The sequence below is a fragment of the Colias philodice genome, chromosome 21, assembly GCF_061535455.1.
Source record: "Colias philodice isolate Cphi_HAF_F1 chromosome 21, ilColPhil1 Martin Lab GWU primary, whole genome shotgun sequence".
In the NCBI taxonomy this organism is placed as follows: domain Eukaryota; kingdom Metazoa; phylum Arthropoda; class Insecta; order Lepidoptera; family Pieridae; genus Colias; species Colias philodice.
In genome coordinates this window covers 4,545,114-4,569,165 of record NC_143106.1, presented here as the reverse complement: position 1 = coordinate 4,569,165, position 24,052 = coordinate 4,545,114, and the positions used below count along the sequence as shown (strand labels likewise).

The 24,052-nt window shown below is 31.7% G+C and overlaps 2 protein-coding genes across 2 annotated transcripts; both read left to right on the top strand.

Moving 5' to 3' along the window:
* The first annotated feature begins 871 nt into the window (after positions 1-871).
* LOC149478825 (alpha-tocopherol transfer protein-like) lies at positions 872-14,550 on the top strand. Its single transcript, XM_089708480.1, has 7 exons — positions 872-916; positions 1,606-1,813; positions 2,418-2,574; positions 4,392-4,509; positions 6,245-6,379; positions 10,555-10,768; positions 12,492-14,550. The coding sequence occupies exons 2-7, from the start codon at positions 1,651-1,653 to the stop codon at positions 12,644-12,646; spliced, it is 942 nt and encodes a 313-aa protein (XP_089564606.1). The 5' UTR covers positions 872-916; positions 1,606-1,650; the 3' UTR covers positions 12,647-14,550.
* Positions 14,551-14,574: 24 nt separating this feature from the next.
* Positions 14,575-22,631, top strand: LOC149478824 (uncharacterized). Its single transcript, XM_089708473.1, has 6 exons — positions 14,575-15,208; positions 17,822-17,978; positions 19,128-19,245; positions 20,967-21,104; positions 21,356-21,569; positions 21,947-22,631. Exons 1-6 carry the CDS (start codon positions 15,046-15,048, stop codon positions 22,099-22,101), a joined length of 945 nt encoding a protein of 314 aa, XP_089564599.1. The 5' UTR covers positions 14,575-15,045; the 3' UTR covers positions 22,102-22,631.
* The last annotated feature ends 1,421 nt before the right edge of the window (positions 22,632-24,052 follow it).

Here is a 24,052-nt window from a genome sequence, read left to right as displayed (position 1 = left end):
TTTATAGTTAATATCCAAAAAGTCGTAACTTTACGTTTGTTATTTTGAAGATGCCAGAGATTTAAAAAAAATAACAATGAGAACTTTGTATTTTTTTTCTATCGAGAAAATATCATGGAATCATGTTTCTAAAACGGTAGACGTATTGTGTTACTATTGAACTTTCTTGTCAAGAATTTTCATCACGACAACTTTAATAATATAAAAATTACGAAGGTTTAAAAAGGGCCGTAAATGTTAGAAAAATTAATTCATCACCTTGTATTATTAGTAGGTCAGTTTCCAGACGATATCTATTATAACTCGATCGACTGTGACATGACTAACCCGTGTGACTAACCTACCTACCCTATTGGACTTCTTAAGTTTAACAAAAAAATATGCATCGCTAAAGCCAAGTTTCACTATGCTACTCGCTACTATGTGAAAATAATTTGCCACAATTTTCTTATGAATATTATTTACGAAAAAGAGACGTGTGACACTCGGGGACTGCCGCGGTAAAGTATATTGCATGCTATGCCTTCAAGCCACACCTCCGTGCCCGTCGGAGTGGGAAGCGTGAGGTTTTTTCGTTACGGAATTTCTGGATTCGGTCCCCGCGCTCAAGGCCCGCGATAGAAGCTATGCAATAGGCGATCGCTCTACAACAAGACATATCTTTGGTCAGCCCAGCGGGAATCAAACCCGTTCCATGTGATTGTTAAACACGTGTTAACCACTGTACCAATAAAGCGAAGTATATTATATCAGATCCATAAATATACAACGTATCAAATTTTACTCAAAAAATATTCAAATTTTGGTTATAGGTGGGGTAATAAATTCAAATAGTTAGAATAAACTGGTTTAGCGATGTATCTAATCAGCCCTATCAAATTAGATAACGGACGTGTTTTTAGTTATTAACAAAAAGGTAAGTCCCATTTAAAATTTTCGGACGAATTTCCATAATTTGAAAATGAAAAATGAATATATTTATTATATAGAATATATTTATTTCATACACACAATTTTCTATGACATAAACTGGATGAGTCCTCCTACTAAGTTCACAAAAACCTGTGTCAGGAGGACCCGGAATTTAATACAAGAAAAATGATGTATAATTATGTAATCAAATGTAACACGCACATTTTTTTTTGTTTTATTTTATCAGTTGACACCTAAGTCTCTGCAGTTTTATTTTGATAGCCCCCTTTTGATAACAGACGCTGCCGCGCAGTGCTTGTCTTATTTTTTTTGAGCTGTAAGTTTTTATGTGTTATATTTGCTTTAGTTTTATGTTCTGTACCATGTTTTTTTTACTTTTTATATTAATGGTCGTTTTCTATCAATAAATGTTTTATTTGTATATTTTATTTATCATTCGTTTAGGAATACCTATACACCATATTATTTATCAAAATAATTTTTACTAAAATAATTATATTTACATCAATATGTATAAATATAATAACGCAAATATGCTCTTCCATAAAACTGCATTAAATGATTGTCTTAATTATAATAATTATATTGTTGTTGGGTAAATATGTAAATATTTTCTTTAAAAGACGTTCATGAAGGTTAATATAAATTAAATTACTTTGTTTCTACTTACAGTACCCAAAATATATATCTAGTCGGTGGTCGCATGTGATATTAAAAATGGATTTTGTACCAAAAACACAAGTTTTGAAGCTTCATCCTGATTCTATTGATGTGGCAAGACAAAGAATTAACCTGAAGACACCTGAAGAAATGGATGCGGTAGTTAACATATTGAAGGAATGGATTCAACAGCAAAAACATTTCAAACGAAGAGATTTTAGTAAGTTTGATTACATATTTTATAAAGTTTGTCTGTAATTATTTATTAATTACTAGCGGTCCACCCCGGCTCCGCCCGTGGTACATATTTACGTTTTCTCTACATAAGAACCATCCTCGTAATAACTTCAAGGAATATCTATAATAAAAAAAAATCTAAATTGGTCCACCCGTTCACGCGTGATGCCGTGACCAAGGAAAACGGGTTTCATTTTTGTATATAATACTAGCGGTCCGCCCCGGCTTCGCCCGTGGTACATATTTATGTTTTCTCTACATAAGAACCATCCTGGTACTTCAAGGAATATAATAAAAAAAGAATTATCGAAATCGGTCCACCCGTTCTCGAGTTATGCGCTTACCAACACATTTTGCGATTCATTTTTATATTATAGATATAGATTCAGTTAATAATTCAAACAGTATAGTATAAAAATAGTTTAGTATAGTTTTCACTATAGCAATAGTCCTTTGGTTTTCCGCTTTTTATCCACTAAACCAAAATGCTCGCTAAAAATAGCAATATTTTTTTATTAAATTTGAATATAGTATTCATAATTTAATAGTTACTTAGTTAGTTTAATACTCTATATTATTATATACAGGCAAAAGGTACTTAGAAATGACTATAGTACAATCAAAAGGATCGATAGAACGCGCCAAACAAATGATCGACAAAATGTGTACCTTGCGAAGCTTGTTACCTCAATACTTCACGATAAGCGACATAAAGAAGGACTTTACAGAAATGTTTCAAGTTGTGTAAGTAGCCATTTTTTATACGTTTTATTTATTTATTTATTTTCTTAAAATAGGGTAGTCTATTTCTATATTTTATTCTCCAGAAAAACGGTATACAGGGGTCGTTTTCGTAATCTTTAAAATATATTTGAAAATAGTGATGCTCCAGATATTATTTTTTGGGATTGACTAGCAGTTGTCTAGCAGTGGGTGCTCACTGCTCACCCATGCTGCATGCACGTGTGCTAAAATCTACTACCGTCATATTTTAGACCGGGAGATATTGACACAAAATTTCGAGTCATTTGTAACAGGATGGCGGTTCTACAGGGGTCTTAGTACGCAATAACAAAAAGAATAAAACCGGCCAAGTGCGAGTCGGGCTCGCGCACAAAGGGTTCCGTAGCAGCAAATATAATAAATTACAGTTAAATCAACCTATCTCAAAAACTATAAGAGATACTTTGATCAAACCAAAAATCGTTGAAAGAGTTAATTAGCATGCATCACCTCTATTTTTTTTAGAATTTTATACCCCGTAGTTATAAAAATAGAGGGGGGGGGACATACTTTTTACGACTTTGAGAGCTGATATCTCAAAAACCGTTCACTTTAAGAAAAATGTTTTTTTAGAAAACTTTATATCATTTTAAAAGACCTTTCCATTGATACCCCACACGGGTATGTACATCGAAAAAAAAAATTTCATCCCTCAGTTACATGTATGGGGGGCCCCACCCCCAATTCTTTTTTTTACTATTTAGTGTCATATTTTTGTAGCGGTTCATACAACACATATTCCCATCAAATTTCATCACTGTAGTACTTATAGTTTCCGAGTAAATCGGCTGTGACAGACGGACAGACGGACAGACGGACAGACGGACATGACGAAACTATAAGGGTTCCGTTTTTGCCATTTTGGCTACGGAACCCTAAAAAATGATGGTGTGAACGCTGGTACCGGCGGCTTAGTCGCGTGGGCGTTAGTCGAACTCGTCGGAAAAATAGCGAAAGTCAAACGATTTGTAACACAAAAATTTTATAATTTATCGATAGCCCATAAAAAAGAAGCAGGCGGTAGTGTCATGTCATTTTCCGGTGTGACTTACAGCCCGCCATACCGATGCGAATGTGTTGATTTAGAAAAAACAATTCAACCAGGCTAACTTTTGCACAGGTTACTATCGTCGTGCAGCCATTTACGAAAATCGCCATGCCATACTTTTCGGACGATTCCAAATGGTCGCCATACCGCCGAAAATCTGCATCGAAATTTTGTGTTAATATCTCCCGGTCTATTTCATCTAAATTTCATGAAATAGAGTACATACTACAATTATCTCTTCACACCTCTCTGTACCATGTTTTTGGCAAATAAATGTTATTTTATTTTTTATTTTTATTTTATTACAATAATAGTCCATATTGCAATTTACACTATACTACAATGTACACTAGTTACTAATTATTATTCTATGACACTATACAATGTGGTAGAATGGTAGAAACTACTACCTATAAAGATCGTCAAATTCTAAGTCTTCATTTCCTCCTAACACCAAGAATTAATACCTGAATTGGTATCATATATTTGTTTTCTCGTGACTTATTACACGCTTTATATTAGCTTCACCTGTATGTTTGTTTGTTTGTAACCGACTTCTTTGGGCGCGATTTTGACCCACTTTAAACGGCCAGATTTCGTTCAAACTTTGTAGATTTATTGAGGACCGACGACAATGCACTAATTTGATAAAATTTTCTATTTTTTAGTTCGGTTTTCTATAAAAAGCGTGTTTTTTTAGTTTTATTAAACTATTATTATTTTTTTACAGAACTCCGGTTATATTACCACGACTTACAAAAGATCACCGAAGGGTTTTTATTACCAAAATGTGGGGAGATGTGCGAAATTTATCGAATATTACTAATTTCTTTAAATACACTTTTATGGTAAGTAGGTACTTATATTCATTATAACGTTAATATTTATTTTAATTGTATCGCTTGTCCTTCTCTTTATTGTGTCCTAGACGTGTGTGCAGTGCCATTAATTTTGATTTATTATTTCTCGATTTGTATCTCGAATATTAAAATTATCGTGCCGAGGTATTTGAACTTAACCTCCTCCGAAACGGCTTAACCGATTCTGATGAAATATTGTGTGCACATCAAGTAAGACTGAGAATCGAATAACATCATTTTTCATACCCCTAAGTGATAAGAGTATCTATAATAACATTTTATATGAAGACAGATTCAAAGTGTTCTAAAATAAAATTCATTTAATTTCTACCACTTCAGTTTCGTTTATTAAATTAACAATATATTAATATGAGAATATATTTTAACATCATAAAAAAAACTCATCTGTTTTCCTCCACTGATATAATTATTTGTAAACTGGAGGAAAACAAATGAGCTTTTTTCATAATTAAATGCAATTCCATGAGGATAAATGCAAATTATAACATATTTTATTTTTAATATAAACTTCTTTGTCAGTGTTATATAATAGGTATTTATTTAATCTTGTTATAATATAATAATCTAAATAAATAATTAGTAATAAAAAATAAGAAGTCATTCACCGGAACCAGTCGTAACCTTGGCAATAGTAACATACTTAATATTTAGTCATCGTGTTTCTCAGTTATTTTTTAATCTATAAAATACACAGATTTAGGGTTCCCTAATATATTAGGGAACCCTAATAAAATTTAGTTCGTTTTATAAAACGAACTCTATCTATTACTGAGACTTCACTTCCAGTTTGTCCGTCCGTCTGTCACTACCACTATTATAGTAACTAAAATTTCAGGACTGATGTATTTGTGTTGACACTAAAATAACAAATAATAAAATAAAGCCTTCATGCCTAGTTTAACCTAAAATTTTGTTCTTAAATTTGCAAAACATTATGTATTTCATACACGTGGATCAAATCAAACATTGTTTTATCCAATTTTCCTTCTTTTTTATATATAAATTATTTTAATATGATTTAAGCAAAATGTGTTTTTTTAAAGCAAAGAAGTACAGAATCACGCTATCGTGATAACGCTTTGTCTATACAAAGCGTTATAGAAACGCAATAGGAGAAGTGAGGGTATGATGCTTAGGGTAATAACTAATAACAATCTACACGTGGATACAACTGGTTTAAACCAGCTCAGCCAGTGGCCAATTTTAGGGATGAGAGTATAATATCCGTATTATTTGCTCTTATATTTCACGATGTGAAATATGTGAAACACATCTGAAGCTTTTTTTAACATAAAATAGTTCCTAAAATATAGGCACAGCTATCTTTGTTTATTTTCTGTACTGTGGTGGCCGTGGTGTGATGTAATACGTTGTTGTTTCGACTCTGATTCAAACAATTAAAAAAAAATCGTGACAGGGTATTATTCCACTAGCCGACCTTAAACATTGTAAAAATAAACGTGTTTTTTTTTAAATTAAAGGCATTTAACGCACCATTAATTGAAAAAAGACTTACCTAGTTCGTTCATAATTTATACACATAATTAAATCGTAGGAAAATCAAAACTGTACATTGAATATTTTTTTTTAAAGAATCCTTGGGGCGTGATCTACAATCCATATTGAAGCTAAAAATAAAATTTAAAGAATTTTTATTGGTAACGATTAGAATTATAATACATAATAATAATTTTTGTTGCAGATTGCTGAATACGAGAAGGCAACTGACTATGTAGCTGGAATTCATTTGACTATAGACTTTTCGGAAATAAATCTGATGAATTTGTTGTCCAAATTGAATCCGGTAGAATTGAAACAAGTTATTACAACATTCATAGTAAGTATATTATGTTAGATAGTTGGCTAGTGTTGAGGAAAATATAATAATAAATACTAATAGATATATTTTTGAGCATAAAACTATGTGTAGGTATGTTCTGCGCAGCCTTATAAAACGATAATTGTAAAACTCGTATAAATAAATAAATAAAAAAGAAGCAATAGGAAGCAATCATCAGCCTTTGATTTAAAAAAAAACAAGTACAATTAAGTTGACATGAATAATTAGCGAATTATTTTAAGAGTTGAACAAAAAAATATTAGAGTAGAAATTTCATGTGAATGAAGTAATAATAATAGATGGTATAAAAATGATGTACACATGTTCATAAAAATAATTATAACATTAAACAATTTGACATAATATTAAAAGATTGATAATTTTTTTATGTACATGTACTTACCATACATTTTGAAGGACAATTTATCTGATAAATAATATGCTAATTAAATCTATTATTTATTTTATATTTTTAAGTTAAATAAGCTTTTTTTAATTCCTATGTTTGCACTTATTATATCGATTGTTAAACAAATAAATAATAAATTTATAGATAATCTATACTAATATTATAAAGCTGAAGAGTTTGTTTGTTTGTTTGTTTGAACGCGCTAATCTCGGGAACTACTGGTCCGATTTGAAAAATTCTTTCGGTGTTAGATAGCTCATTTATCGAGGAAGGCTATAGGCTACATACCATCACGCTACGACCAACAGGAGAGGAGCCACGGGGGTGAAACCGCGCGGAGCGGCTAGTATTGTATACAAGCTGTGTCGCACGGTTTCACCCGCGTGGCTCCGCTCCTGTTGGTCTTAGCGTGATAATATATAGCCTATAATATTACTCGTGGATAATGTAGCTTTCGAATGGTGAAAGAATTTTTAAAATCGGTCCAGTAGTTTATGAGCCTATTCATTACAGTCAAACAAACAAACATACAAACAAAGTTTTCCTCTTTATAATATTAGTGTAGATAGTAAATTATTTTTTGAAAAATAAGGTCATAAAGAAGTTTCACTTCTTACGTGTGTACTCTAGTACACGCACACATTTTTTTTTTATTGTTTAGCACAGTTTAGTATCTAATAAATTTTACTAACAGATCTTTTACTTATTTACCTATGGTAGTCCGTGTTTACTCAATACTTAAGTTAAGTAGTAACTATACTATGCAGTCACTATTCCACGCGGACGAAGTCGCGGGCACAGCTAGTATAAATTATAAATATTCCTGAAATAAGAAGAGACTAAAAACAATCGTACCATATGAGATACAGTAGGATTTACTCCATTTCCCTGGTAAAATTGTGATGTTGACTAACAACGTAACATAACGTAATTATATTAATATTTAAGGGCTTGGTCTAGTAGTGCAAACAAATGCATCCTGTCATCCTATATGTAAATAATACAAATGTACTAAGGGAAAGTTGCTCCACTTAATTTTTAAAAATTAAATCATTCGTATGCATAATTTAATATTCGTAATAAGTACCAAAAATGACAATTTGAAACAATTTTCGTGAAAATTACACCGGGTGATTTTTTTTTATCAGTACACAAAATTTCCGAATACTTTCTATTGATATCTTCATCTTCATGTTTATATAACTGATCAACTTTTACAAAGAAATTTGGACGAAATATAAAAAAAAATAAGCTTTCCATACAAAATGCATAACTCTATACATTTTTTTCGACCTAAGTTTCTTAGTGAAAGTTGTACAGTTTAACTAATAAAACGGATAAACAAATTTTGTATATAAAAAAAAATGTAATGTTTGTGTTAAAAAATTATAAAATAGAAAAATACGCAAATGAAAACAAAAGATATTTATTTCTGACTAGCTTCCGCCCGCGACTCCGTCCGCGCGGATGTCGGTCTTCACGTCTTCTACAGATTTATTATATAATGTATAATATATAGATTTATATTGATAAACCTAATAAATCTTTTGCTAGCATTCTGATGCTTTATCGGTTGCACTGGATTTATCTCTTTTTTTTTTCAATCGCTTGAATGATATAGGATGGGTCCTTGATGGGCATCGAATGCTGAAGTCTCGAATCAATCAATTCTGACAGTAGGCAATTTATGTAAAATCTTGATAATGGTCCATCATTTTATTTTGCCTAAACGTTACATAATTTTTTATATATTCTATTTTTAACGAATGATTCACTCCAGTCCAAACAGCAAATAAGCAGACTTCTGCTTCTGCAACGTTTAGTTGCAGAAGCAGAAGTCTGCTTATTTGTATTTCAAAAGTGTTATTTTTTGCATTGTATTTCAAATATTAAATTTTTTTTAACCGCATCTTCCGCATTCATGTCTTTTGCCGGAATTAGACATTTAACTTCTACTAGTCCCATTTTCCCTTTTTGATATGGGAGTGTATAAAGTAAATTTTTTAGATATTTCTCGTTATACTTTTAAAAAGTTATTATTGTCATTTTGCTCATTAGGTAAAGTAATTTCGATATCAGTTTTAAGTTTTTTGATACCTGCAATAATAACGTCATAATCGCCTGCACATACTTATCGATTACACCCTGTATACAATCCACCATCAACATTCATAATGTTTTCCTGTCCTCCTCTCCTTTACGCTGTTCACCGATACATTTTAAATGAGTAAATCTGCTACCACTGAAGGATGTTTCATTGTGATCAGCAAATTTTCACCACTGTTGTCGATTATTTGTTTTTCATTTTTAATCAGCAATTGGGAATCATCAGTTTTGTTTTTTGCAGATTGGTGATGTACCCTAACAATACGTTGAAAAGGGAAAGCATCAACGAATTATCGTTTTCGTCCTCTTTTTTTATTCTTCGCGTCTCTGTTACTTCTGTTTGTTTAGTTCTCAACCCCACTGAATTTTGATGATGTGATGATAATCCATTCGTTTTAATATTGGTACTTAGAGTTTTTTGGTAGTTTTGTAGTTAGACTAAACTAGAAATGGTGGACTAAATTTGTCAGCGCGTCTGTAAGATCAGAATATAAAACCAACATCCTGTATTTAAGTTACAAAATTAATAATCAAACAACATGCCGCTACGTTGAAAATGACTAGAAGAAAAAATTAAAACACCTCGGATCAATTTTGGAGTAAACAAATCATTTTCCCCGTATGGGGATTTCCCCGGATGAACTTAGGAAGTTCAAGTTCTCAATACAAGTTTATATTATATTTCGTATTTCTCAAACGAAAAATAAACATTTTCGGAACTTCAAAAAAATTATATTATAAGAAAATTTATGAGCTTACTTTAGTTTTAAAGAAATATACATCCCTTTACTGACACCCCGTAAAATAAAGAAATTGTTGCCAATCACCTTTGCAATCTATTTGGTTTCATTAACTTTATGTTCGAAGATAATTTTTTTTCTAGTAGTTACACGCGTATTTTTTTCGTTTATTTTCCATATCGAAATCAAATGTTTAAAAATACGAATATTTGCACAAAACTAAGATAAAAATAATCAATTAACAAAAATATTAAATTTAATGAAGTAGAGCAACTTTCACTTCGGTATGAAGGAAAATCGAGCGTGGAGCACACGTCAGAACGCTCCGGCCCAAGGAGCGCGACTAAAGAAATTCGCTAGGATTTTTCCTTATTATTTTAAATATTTTTTTAATATTTAAAGAATTATCAAAATTAAAAAAAAAATTTTTTTAAAGGATTAATACTCATTGGTCTTCAACCAACTCGAATAAATTAATGGAAAAAATAACTTTTAGCAGTATTTATCAATCGATTTTGTAAGGCAAAAAATGGGAAATTTAATGAATTTATAACGCTCTAATTAAGAAAATCATAAGTTTTTCGGCAATTGTATTCAGCAGTTTTTAATAACGACTATATAAGGATAATAATGCGCTGATCAGATTATGTAAATTGTAATCGGTTGCAACGTAGTGAGTGCACAAACTTAGCTCGAAATGATTTTGGGGGAAAGAGACTTATCTTGAAGGCCTGATTAAGGTAACATAAAGTAACTTTATAAATGTGAAAAAATTCACGCGCATTGCGTATATAACACTAATTGATAAACAAGAAAAAAAAATTCAGTTTATCATTTTATTAGCCGGGAAAAAATTGTCAAATAACTTGTTGAAAACGCAATTTTGCTAGACTGCAGCCTTAAATTATTAATTATAGGTAGCGTATGGCATGAAGATACAAGGCATTCACTGCATATCAACATCCAATCTGATAAACGCCTTTATAGCAATCTTCAAACAATTTCTGAAACCGAAGATCGTTAGTCGTATTCACGTTTATAAGAACTGGGAGGAGTTGCATGACGTCATCGGGAAAGATGTCCTGCCTAAAGACTTTGGAGGAGATGAGAAATCTATCAAAGAACTACATGGTAAGACAAAATCTTATTTGTAATAATTAGGTGGATTACAGTCTTCGGCACGTAGCTTGGTTCGTTCAGGCAGTAAAAGTGACTAATTTTAGTTGCTCTAATAATATCATCATCAAAATAAAATAGGCTAATTTAATAACAATGCTAGTTATACTACGAAATTTTGTTGTCAAGTAAATTAAACTCAGATATTTATGAACACAAAAAAATTTGTCAGATATTGACTGGACGCTCAATATAAGTATCTAATCCTGAAAATGATTGGATAGTAGATATTATAAATATTTCAGGACAATTTTCACACACGGCACGATCTGAACCCATACTAAGCTTTCGCTTGTGTTGTGTTATGATATAGGCACAGAACATATAAAAGAGGTGTTCTGTGGGTATAGGTATATGTTTTCTATCTGAGTGTCGACATAATATTATTTTTATACCTAATGTAAAAAAATGTGATCGGCCCTGATTTCAATCAAACGTTGATTAAAACCGGTTAGTCAAGTACGACAAAAAGTAATAACAAAGCAAACAACATACGAATATTTAATCTATTTTTATTGCTGTAATTATAGGCATAATAATATTTATTAATTTAGAATAAGCCTATCGTAATTAATAAAAAAATTCTATTAAAATTAATTAAGGCATTGACAGGATCAATTTGAAAATAATAAGTAGAATAATATGGGTATGATGATGTAATAAAAAAGAGCGTGTTTCGAGCACACGTGTCAGAAGTGAAACTTCTTTGGCAAGATTCAATGATACCAAAATCATCGCCTTACGTACATGACGAGACGGTATTGCCATTACGCGACCTTGAAATTTTACCTTTAACGTGCCTTAAGAAGTTTCACTTCAAAAACAAATAGTTAAAAAAAAGTATAATAATAAAAAAAAAAACATATAATCGGGTCTGTATAAATATTGAATACAGATACAAATTATAATTGAGATCATTAGCACATTAGGACATCCGTGTGTGAGTGAAGCCGCGGGCTCTAGCTAATAATATAATTATTACCTACTCGTGTATGCTAATTCTCATTGTTACGGTAAAAAATGGATACGCAATGAAGTTCAATCACCTGTGGAGACTTATAAAAAATAACAATTGTTCAGATACATAGCAGGAGCATAGAATATAATATACTCAATGGCAGAAGTCTCTTCTGTCCATTTTTTGTCAATAAAGTTTTTTTTTTATGTAAATCCATAGTTATAAAATTCTTAAGACTAAATCTAAATTTGATGGGTCCAGAATGGATGATGCAATTACATGTAGATGTGGAACGTGTCGCTTGATAACATGCAATTGAACGTAAGCTAATCAATAGAATAAGTATCTACTACAAATATCGAACTGGTATACCTATATTATAATTGTGTGATTTATAACTTTTTAACAAAATATATCGCATATGTGAAGTCCTATGTCCCCTAGTGGGGTAAGTAGCAGATGCATTATATTGTACATCTGTTTCACTGATCGATTTTATTTAGGGACAAGTGGGTGATCAACTTTCTGTGTCCCGTCAGACCGAAACTTTTTTTTTTCTTCGTCTCCACCGGGAATCGAACCCAAGAACCCTCGGTGCTACGCTCACGCATCAACACTGTACCAAGGATGTGGTCAAATATCACATAGGCCATCTATTACTATTTAAAACACTTCACAAAGATACAATTTTTATCTTAAATCATCGATTTACATTTTCAGCGGACTGGGTCGAAGAATTATCTTCAGAGGAATTCACAGCATACCTTCGTGAAATATACACAGCTGGTACAGACGAAGCTTGTCGACCGTCACATAAGTTCAATGAAGATTACGCTGGAATGCCTGGAACTTTCAGAGTTTTGAGTTTAGATTGATTATAATCTTATTTCCTTTGGGCCCTCTTCACAATAATTGATATTGTTGGCCCAAAAAATGATCGTCGATGTTCGCCGCCATTACGGCGATAACTAATAAGCATCTACAATGACGGCCGATCATTTAGGCTCTCTGCTCTATCGTGATTGCCTCTACTCGCCCAAAGCTGCCCATTGTGAAGAAGGCCCATTATATACATATTAATACGATGTCAGCTAAAACCATGAACTTTGTGTCTCATCTTGACATAGAAATTGAACTAATTGATGTGTTGTTGTGAGCAATTTAATTCGTTTCTTTTGTATAAAGTGTAATAAAATGTTAATAATATCTACATATATGCTTTGTTCCGATTGTAAAGAAATCTTGTCATACCCCGTTTTCCAATTACAGAGCATAATGCGACTCAGTGCCGCACAATGCCGAATTATGCTGATGCTTAATTGGAACGTGAAACGCACCAGCAGGTTGCGCTAAGTTCAGTGTTGAAAAAAAAAATATTCATAGAGTTAGCAATAACCTCATTAATGTGTAAATAAAGTGGTATACATAATAATTGGTTGAAAAATATTTACGGTTATTTTAAGTAATTTGGATTTTGATTTTTTCATTAACATTTTTTTCAATGTTTGTACCTTCATCCATACTTATATTTATTTTTTTAACACAATTTGAATTAACTTTGATTATTTCGAAAAAACTACAATGAAACGAAAGCTTTAATTTTTTTTTCCAACAATTAATAATTACTAACGATAAATCGATTGCACGCATCAATTCACGCGCATTACTTTTTCTAGTGCTCGATTGTGCGAAGCGTTGCTGTAGTTGGAACATTCAACCTTAAGCATTATGCCGCACAATGCGCTCTAGTGCTGTAATTGGAAAACGGGGATAGTGTCACGTCCAATTTTACTTTCATTTGATTCATTTGTTCATAGTTTAATTGATTTATGTGGATTTTCAATTTCTACTTATGTTTTTAAAGCTTTTTAAACATAGATTTAATTTATTCTTGTATAATATATATTCAATGAAGTATATTCAGTTGATTAATGTCGCATCAATCTATCTGTCTATGTGTATGGTTGATTAATGATCTGTGTTATGATTTAATGATAATTTACATTATGTAAGACGTTGTTATATAATAATAAAATATTTCTTGAATAAACGATTATTCTAAAAATATCACACTTTTTAAGAATGTACCAAATATGTACTGATGTTAACATAAAAGTATAGGGATTTAGTTGACATATTATATTACACGCATTTCTACAAACATAGACATAGGTGATAAATGGCAATTTAATGTGATTAAATACTTAAACAATTCTGGGAATAAGGGTTCCCGAATAAACCCGAATTAATTTCAGCACCTCACGAATATTGTTTGACGATGTTTTCAACGCGTTTGGATATGGGATTAAGAGATTGCTCCTAACAATTAATCTGCTTGTTATTCTAACATATAATATTTTATATTCTTATTATAATGTTTTATAATACAAAAAAATAACATTATTTTAACTTAAAATGTACTTAACTATATGTACATGTATTATGCGATTGATTTACTCCCTGCTCTTCGATCCGATATAATAAGTTTTACATTTTAAGAAAATGCTAATTAATATCTACGATATTAAAAATATTTCAGTACTCAAATAAAACCTCGTTATTAAAAGTTTGCATAGTCTGAAATAGCTTTACCAAAATAAATAGAATTTGGAACAAAAAATTCTACTTAGCTAATAAGGGAGAGTAAAGAAAAACATGAAAAAGAAAAAGTTTGGGTAGTTAAAATAGGTATATAAACATTTATTTGCATTTTACTTTTATATAATTATTTTCTATTTATATAGTGCTTGTTCTTTATCTCCCATAACTTTTTATTCTCAAATAGCATGCTCCCAAATTTTTTCTTATATTACTTATGCAACCTTTTTCGCTGATGCTCCATTCCTTTTGATCTAAAATATAGCCATAAATTTAGACAAAAATCTGTTTGTATACTGTGAATGAATGAATTAAATTTAATAAAGTAATTAAATAAAAATATAAGATACTATTAGTTCAATTCTCAATTTGTTCTTCGGTAGAAAATGTTTTTGTGTACTAATGTTTACGATCTTTGTCGCATATTCATTAGACCAAAGCTACATCAAACAAGACAGTACGTCAATATTAGCCAACATTAATTCATACAAAAAACTGTGTATTCACGCGTGTTTTTAACCGAATTATAAATAGCTGATTTTAAATTTTTCACTGATGATGTACAGTCTACTTAGCGACGTCAGTTTAAATCGATTTTTGTTATACATATAATAAAATATACGGGGATCACGATTAGTATGTTTTATTACTCCATTGGTGTTAGACATAACTGAACATGGATTATGTACCGGTGAATAAAATTCTGCACCTCCATACCAATTCAGTGGATGTCGCGTGTCAAAGAGTCAATTTATCGAAACCCGGTGAAATAGAGCAAGTTGTGAAAATATTGAGGGATTGGATACAGGAGCAGCCGCATTTTAGAAGAAAAGATTTTAGTGAGTCTGTCTTTGTATTGGAACGGTTGAATGCAATATGATTGGAGGCTCGAATTGATTGCGAGGAATGAAAATTGTTATAATATGCAGTGTTGTTGTTGATAATTTTTTGCATCTGATTATACAGGGTGTAGTGCACAGGCGATTATTCCGGAACAGATATCAAAAAACTTAAAACTGACATGAAAGTACCTACTTACTATAAATAATGAGTAAAATGACACTATCAATTTTTTTTAATAAAACAGGAAATATCCTAAAATTTTACATTAAACACAACCTACATTTAGTATGAGATATGACTATCCTATACAATTGAAATGTAGGTAAGGTTTTGGTTATTTTTTTGATCTTGTGATGTAATTAGTTCGCAAGTTTTAAAAAGTTCATTTAAAAACTGTATAAATCGTTGAGAAATACAATAATATTCCACAACGAGGACGTCACTTCGAACATTTACTTTGAATACAAAATGTATGAGAGTATTTAATGAAAAGTCTTAGAATATAATATTATTATGCTGTTTTATTTTTAAAAAGTTTTTAGTGCCATTTTACTCATAAGGTAAAGTATTCTTGATACCTATCAGTTTAATTTTTTTTTTATCTGCAAAAGTTTCGAAATAATTGCCTGTGCTCACTTAACGATTACACCCTGTATGGAATTTTAAAAAGAGGTGTTTATTATGTGTATTAAATATTAATATAGTATCCTCTAATTCCCTAATTTACAATTATTATATTTAAGTGTCCAAAGAAACCAAACATGCCGAATTTCGTAAGACTCGAGGACATTTCTATATTATCAGACATCTAGAATCATCTGATAGTACCCAAGATTGCATGTTTAAACGTCTACAATAATTGTTATTCTTAATGAGGAGGCGTTATAATAATTATTCATTGTATTGCTAATTCTAATAAGATTAATTTACAACGTTTACAATGTAACTGTCGCAGTTATATAGTTAAATCTGCTATTTAATTGAATCACTAGCTCCTTCATCGAATGACGACTTTTAAACGAATTACTAAAAAACAACGCGTCAACGCGATGCTTTAACTGAACATCTTTTAGTATAGTATATAAGGGAATTTTTTATAGCGTTAGTCATTCAATCAAATAGCAGATTCAATAAGATGACGGTGACATAACCATTACAATGAATCTTAATAATACATGCCTGATTATTTTTACTAAACAGTTACTCAGCTGCTCTCGTTTTAGTTTTAGGTCAATGATATTCCTAAAAACAAGTTCATTACTATTCTTTTTCTTTATTTCTCCGCTCATTCATTTCCTTGTTATTTTTCGCGGGTAGGTACTAACTACGTGAGTGATATCACAGGCTCTATCTTGAATAGAGTGTAGCAGTTATTATACTTCAACACTTCAACCCTTGAAAGATCTAAATTCATTGCCACGATTACATAAGTTTCAATATTTTAAACGTAAGTTTCACTTAATTTTCACCAATATAAATACCTAGTTAATAGACATTTTCACGAAATAGAGATGATATATTAAATTTCGAATTCAACTTCATAAAATATGTTGTTTTTTTATTCATAATGTTCCTTATTTTATAAATTATATAACTAAAATATAATTGAATAAACATAATAACATGTAATTAAAAGTATTGAAGGTTGTTTGTCAATTGTTAAAGGAACACGTAAACAGTAATTATTATTTAACTTCTATATATATTTTTGCATATAATTAACAACCATAAAATCATCGAGATAGTATGTACTACGTAGTACATATATCTCGATGCATAAAATAGACATTGTAGCATGAGACCACAGACATGTAAAGAATATGACTTATACAAAGACTTAATTTATTGTCTAAAACATGTGTTATGTAGCTTTTAATTTAAAGCAAAAACTTACTACACCTAAAATTACAGTAGAATGACACTATCTATAGTATTATTTATAACTCCGTAAATCTATACTTACATATTATAATAAATCTGTAGAAGGGTCAATTCTGTACATTGAAAATATTGAAAAAATAGATAGGATCGATATCAAACCCAAATATGTGATTAAAAAAATTTTTGTCTGTCTGTCTGTCTGTCTGTCTGTCTGTATGTGAAGACATCACGTGAAAACTAACGGTTCGATTTCGATGAAACTTGGTATAATTATACCTTATTATCCTGGGCGTAAAATAGGATACTTTTTATCCTGGAAAAATACGTAGAAAAAAAAATAATCTTAATTTTTCAGTTTTATCCATAGACGTTGTTCTGTAGAACCGCGAACACACGTAGCGTATTATTATAAGCCTAGCCGTATTTGGGTCCAATAGATATTAATAATTATAAGATGCCATTGTCAGAGTTACTCAAAATGGAGAAATAAACCATCCACGCGAAGACCGACATCTGCGCGGACGGAGTCGCGGGCGGAAGCTAGTACTAAATATTATACAAGTAGAACAAATTACTATAACTTATATACTTACTATTAAACTTATAATGTATTACCACAGATTAGTAAATAATTAATACGTCTATAGTTCATTAAATATTATATCTATACCTACCTATAATATCACTCATTTCCAATCAACCAAAACACTTTTTATCAACATGTACAGGTGATGCCTACATAAAGATGACAATACTCACCTCCAAAGGTTCAGTGGAACGAGCGAAGAAACAATTGGACAAAATGTGCACATACAGAACTTTGTTACCGGAAAATTTCCAAGACTGGGACGTTAGAAAGGATTTCGGCCATACTTTTGAAGTATCGTAAGTTCACTTTGCTATGGTTCTTCTGAAACTTTTAGTTGCTATCGAGGGTATAATAATTTGAGAGGAGGTTAAATATTTTTGTTTCTTATATTAAAAGAGTTTTTATTAACTCAATGGAGCATTTCATGTTGTTCTTGGTTTTTTGTGAACACTTTTTTCATTCGTGGTATATATCTCGCTGTTAGTCTTATTATCTAGGTACTATAATACATAAATCACACGTGGGTGAACTAAATCGACTTACTAAGATAAGTAAGGGCCTTCTCTATACCGCAAACCTCAGCTTAGAATGTCTCAGACTGTCGGGCTCTTACAAGTACCTAGTTGAAAACCGAGACTTATTTAAATAGGATTAGAAATCTTACTCTATGCTTAACATGCAAAAATTGTAAATCAAAAATCATACATTAACTTTTATGGTTTTTAATCTTTTTTTATTAGTACTTTTCAACATATCACTTATAACCTATAATTTTTAAACTTTTAATCTGTTCAAGTTCAATAATAGCTTGTTAAACTTTGAAATAAAAAAAAAATATTTGAGTTTACTCGATACAAGGCATAATGAAGTTCATTGCTGAACAGGTTAAAGTACCTAGATCATTAATTATTATATCCATTACATCATTAAAGTGAAGATTTGTATCATGTGAGAGAGTCCTCACTAGGGCTTCACACGATTGTAATAGAACAACGTTAAAATTAATTATTCAGGTAGGTATATATTATTATGTTCTACGTCATCCGAAGATTTTTATCTTTTGGGTTTTGACGTCAGAGAACACAGATCCTTTGGACTCAAAACTAGATAAATATCTTAAATAAATTAATATATGCTAATGGAGAAGATTAATTATTAATAAAAGGGTTACGAAAATACTCATTACATGCCATATTATCAGTAAATCTGTTAAAAAATAATTTTGTGGTTATTTCAATTGTTATAAAATTTATTTTTCAATAGAAGCAGACAAAAAAAAACGATGGTAACGATGTAGAAGTTTTTGTTGTACCGTTAGGTGAGAAATAAGAGCTACAAAAACATATAATAAATCATACCTAACCATAATTTCAATAAAATATGCAAACATAACTTTAATTAAAAAAGAAAAATAATATTAGTTCCTTTATTATCTGTTCATTCAGATCCCTGGTAATTCTCCCAAAATTAACAAAGGACCATCATAGAGTATTCTTATATAAGATTTGGGACCACTTCAAAGACGCATCGCAGATATCAAGCAACTTTAAATATTCCTATATCGTAAGTATTCAAAAAGAGCGTGTATGCTTAGCACACGTGTCAGAAGTGAAACTTCTTTGGCAAAATTCAGAGATACCTACCAAAATTGTCGCTTTACTCCATCACGTGACGGTATTGCCATGACGCGATCAAGAAATTTTACTCTCAATGCGCTCACGAAGTTTCATTTCAAAAACCTTGAATTAACCGAGATATTTTATATCCTACTAGCGACCCGCCCCGGCTTCGCACGGGTGCAATGCTGATACTAAATACACTACAGAAAAATTGTGAACGTTGTATAGGTATAAAAATATAGCGGCCCGCTCCGGCCTCTGGCATCGCACGGGTATAAAATACATAGCCGGGCGGCCGCAAACGCTACGTCCTGCAATTTTTAAATCTGTAATATCTTCGAAAATATTCACTTAAATCATACGGTGTAAAGGGCCATATAGATCTATATTAAATGAACAATGTATCCATGGTATTTAATTGGTTAAGGATTAATGCTGTATTGGTTAAAATCGCTTCGAAAATTAGCCATTATTTGTCGTAAAAAGTAAATGACAAAAAAAAGTTATTGTGGGTTATCCATAAGAGATAGACATATACCATCGCGGACTTTTCTGTAGACCTTTTCAATGTGTATAATACTTAGTACATTATTTTGATAAAACTCGTAGGGTTCAGCCTGCGTTTGCAATGTAAGCGGAATAAATGTAATTTTTTACGACATCACATTAGAAACATCAAAAATAACAGTACTTCTCCACTACTTAATGGATCTTATTATACATATAAACCTTCCTCTTGAATCACTCTATCTATTAAAAAAAACCGCATCAAAATCCGTTGCGTAGTTTCAAAGATTTAAGCGTATAAAGGGACATAGGGACATAGGGACATAGGGACAGGGAAAGCGACTTTGTTTTATACTATGTAGTGAAGCCCTTAAAGATGGGCAAACGCTAACTTACTAACAAGGACGTTGATTAGAATATAATTATTGTTCTATATTCGTAGTAAAAAATACAGTGATACACACACAAACGCACACACACACACATGAACAAAAAACTGTTTGCCACGAAAAGGCGTATAGACTCAGCGTGTATGATGATGATGCTGTAAACCTTGCGAAAAACAAAAACTTCTGAATCTAGTTCACATGATATAATTAAGTAACAAGAAACTTTATCTAAAATTCGTATCTTGGAAATTACCAATTTTTTATAATTTTCCTACATAATTAAAATGGTAATATTATGTGCAATGATTAGATAATGTAGTAAAATAGTCGAAAGACATTAATTATTATTTATTACGTTTGCTTCCTTACCTAAAAAAGTATTCATGAACAAAAAATGAGTGATTTGTGACCAAGTTTGTGAGTTGTGACAATAGGTACCTATATTAGATTCATGGTATTATCTTTTTTTGTAAGCTATAATTAAATTCCATACTTTGCGTGTACTTGTCACTATCACGTGACTTCTATACATTCGCTTTTCCCCTTTTTCTCTCGCATATAGTTTTATTTTCTTGATAAAAAGTAACTTATAGCCATTTCCAAAGTTCTGGTATATCTCTGTTACATTTTTACCGAAGTTCAGTCTCATATAGACTTACTTCTTCATTCATAATCGTTGAAGGAATATTGTTCTTTAGGATTTGATCATTTGACCTCAACATCACTATTAATAGTTTTGTTTATTTATGATTCCTACATTATGTTTCAGATAGCTGAGTATGCTAAGCAATGTGACTTTGCTTTTGGATATCACATTGTAATTGACTTCTTAAAAATCACCAATTTATTGGAAACTATTAACAAATTAAATGCTTTAGAACTGAAGCAAAGTCTTACTCTTTATATGGTACGTATCGTCTGTTAATTAAACGCATCCGATTAGTGCTTTTGTGTTATTACCTACAACTTTTATTCTTTCTTTTTCTTTTTAAAAATATTTTTCGCAAGTTTCATAAGTTTCAATACCAGAAGACCAGAAAGCAATATTTCTGGCATTGAAATAAATTTTACGTTCACCATCTAATTTGAAATTCTTACTTAAAATTTTCGGTTTCATCAGACTTAAAGCAAATATGAATGTTTCACTGTATTTTATAGGAGGCATACGGCATGAAAATATTGGGTATTCACATCCTCTCAACATCAAAAATCATTGACATCTTCGTGTCAATATTGAAACAAATCCTCAAACCAAAGATCGTTGACCGCATCCACGTATACAAGACTTGGGACGATTTACACGGCGTTTTAGGTAAAGAAATAATACCCAGTGAATTTGGTGGTGATGAAAAATCAATAAGAGAGATTCAAGGTAATTGAACAATCATAATTATAAGACCTTCGGTACTTTCATTTAATCACTAGTTATATAACTAGTGATGTATCTACATTCTACAAGGGTTCATCTAGATTCTGGTTTTATAATATTATGACGTGTAACCTATACTTATTATAAAATATTCAAAATACAGACATCCGCTTGTTAGCTCACTTGAATTATATTAATATAAAAAACATAAAGTTCATCAAATTGTTTTTCGAACCCTAATTAACCATAAATTGATACCCTTTATGAAGATTCATAATTATGCCATCGTAAAAATATGGAGATGCAGCTTTTATGAAACAATTATTGAACAGCTATTATTTTCAATGATAAGTTACATTCTCTTAATTATTATCTTTCAGAGGATTGGATAGAGGAGTTATCTACAAAAGGATTCAAAGACTACCTTCGTGAGATGAATACAGCCTCCACAGATGAAACTCGTAGATCGTCAAAAACATTTAGTGAAGAATACGCGGGCATGCCTGGCACTTTTCGTTTGTTGAGTGTTGATTAATTTTGTAATTATTTTACTTCTGTTTTCACAGACTTATGGGCCCAGTTCACAATGGGCATTGGGCAGCGTTGGGCGAATAGAGGCAATTACGATAGTGTAGAGAAACTGTGGTAGAGGGCCTAAATGTCTATAATCGGACAACACTGTAGATTCATAATAGCCGTAATGGCGGCAAATACCGACGATCATTTGTTGGGCCAACGCGGACGCTGGCCCTTGTGAAGAGGGGGGCTTTTAATTGCTGTTTTGAAAGAAGATTCTTGATAATTATGTGTAATTAGGTACCTACGTGTTTGTATGAACTGTTCATAATCATAACTAGATATCAGGAAAACCTCGTTTGTCATATACGTATAGTATTTAATGAGTAAAGGATAATAAAAACCGTATTTTTGTAGTTATTACTTCCATTGATGTTAAATACCTATTATCTTTTGTGTAAAATTCAGACTGAAGTTTTATTTTGAAGCGCAGAACTATTTGATGCTTTTTATTCATTCCATGTATTTAATCTTCTAGTATAGGAGACATCATTAATTGTAAATAATAAAGTGGTTGTGTTTAATTTAAAATCTGCATTTTTTCGATTTCTGTATTATCTTAGAACAAATGTTCAAACCGTTAATAATGCCTATCAATAGGCATTATTAACAACAAATTTAATCACTTCTCTAGATTTGCGAAATTTAAATGAAGAGATTTTTAAATAATTTTGAAGTGATACCTCCTACATGCAGTCGTTAAAATATGATAATGAATAAATCGTGATATTAGAACTATTACAATAGTTTATTTTTAAACAAAGTGCACGTTTAGCTTATGTTTAATTTTTTTATGTTTTATGCACTAAAATAATTATGCTCCTTGTTATAGTACATATTATGTTATACAAAACAGTTCATTGTCAAACAAGTAGGTACTGAATAATTTCTTATAATGTCTTATAAACTCGTAACTATTTATTTTTGATGTCAATTAAAACGATAAATAGGTAATGTAAGGAAAAATCATAGAAATATACGTTTAAAGGTTTATAGGTAGATACAATGTAAGTGTCCTGGCTTCAGCAAGTGGTGAAATTGAGCTTTATTCTTTTTATATAATATACCCAATACTGTATGAGACAGAATAATTCATGTTTCGAAAGTCAGTTCTTTTGCAGCACAATTTTTTTTTAGAATAAAAACATAATTTTAACAGCACATTAATTAATTTTCTCAAAATTTCTAGCATGGTTAGGCCTCCCCCACATTGGGCGTTGGCCGAGCGTACGCGTTTTCTGAGCGTGCTGCCGGCGTCGGCGCGGCGCGGACGTCGCGTCAGCGCACCGTCTGCGGAGCGCGCGCCCCGCGTTGTCCAGCGCCGCGCGGGCGCTGCGTGAACGCCGCGCAGACGCCGCGCTTACGTCGCGTTCCACGGGCGACGACCCTAGCGGGCGACGACGGGGGCAATGAGTGCGAGGGGCACGGCGCGGGCGGCAGAGTGCTTAGACGCGACGTCGGCGCGGCGCTTGCGCAGCGCTTGCATGGCGTTCGATGACGCGACGCCCGCGCCCCACAGACGGTGCGCTGACGCGACGTCCGCGCCGCGCCGACGCCGGCAGCACGCTCAGAAAACGCGTACGCTCGGTCAACGCCCAATGTGGGGGAGGCCATGTACTTCAAAACTATTTTATTTTACAACAGCACCTATTATGAATATAGTATCGTCTTACCAATTACTCTACCTGAGCCTATGTAATGGAATACATACATTTAGAAACCACTTGCCGATTTAGGTACCACGTTTATAGTGTGTTATGAAACTACTAATTTAGGAAGATAGTGTTTCAAGAAGGTTTCAAGCATTAAATTTGTAAGAAAGAGTCTCTAGACACATAAACTAATGACGTAGGTTCATCACTACTACTAGTCTATTTTAAAAGTTTACAATTTCTGTTCATTGACAAGAC

What these genes read in the sequence shown, in the direction of transcription:
- LOC149478825 (XM_089708480.1), top strand. Translation starts at nt 1,651, where the DNA reads ATGGATTTTGTACCAAAAACACAAGTTTTGAAGCTTCATCCTGATTCT. An exon ending in TTTCAAACGAAGAGATTTTA is followed by an intron (nt 1,814 to 2,417) that starts GTAAGTTTGATT and finishes TATTATATACAG; the next exon opens with GCAAAAGGTACTTAGAAATG. An exon ending in AAGTTATTACAACATTCATA is followed by an intron (nt 6,380 to 10,554) that starts GTAAGTATATTA and finishes TATTAATTATAG; the next exon opens with GTAGCGTATGGCATGAAGAT.
- LOC149478824 (XM_089708473.1), top strand. Translation starts at nt 15,046, where the DNA reads ATGGATTATGTACCGGTGAATAAAATTCTGCACCTCCATACCAATTCA. An exon ending in GGCCATACTTTTGAAGTATC is followed by an intron (nt 17,979 to 19,127) that starts GTAAGTTCACTT and finishes CTGTTCATTCAG; the next exon opens with ATCCCTGGTAATTCTCCCAA. An exon ending in ATCAATAAGAGAGATTCAAG is followed by an intron (nt 21,570 to 21,946) that starts GTAATTGAACAA and finishes ATTATCTTTCAG; the next exon opens with AGGATTGGATAGAGGAGTTA.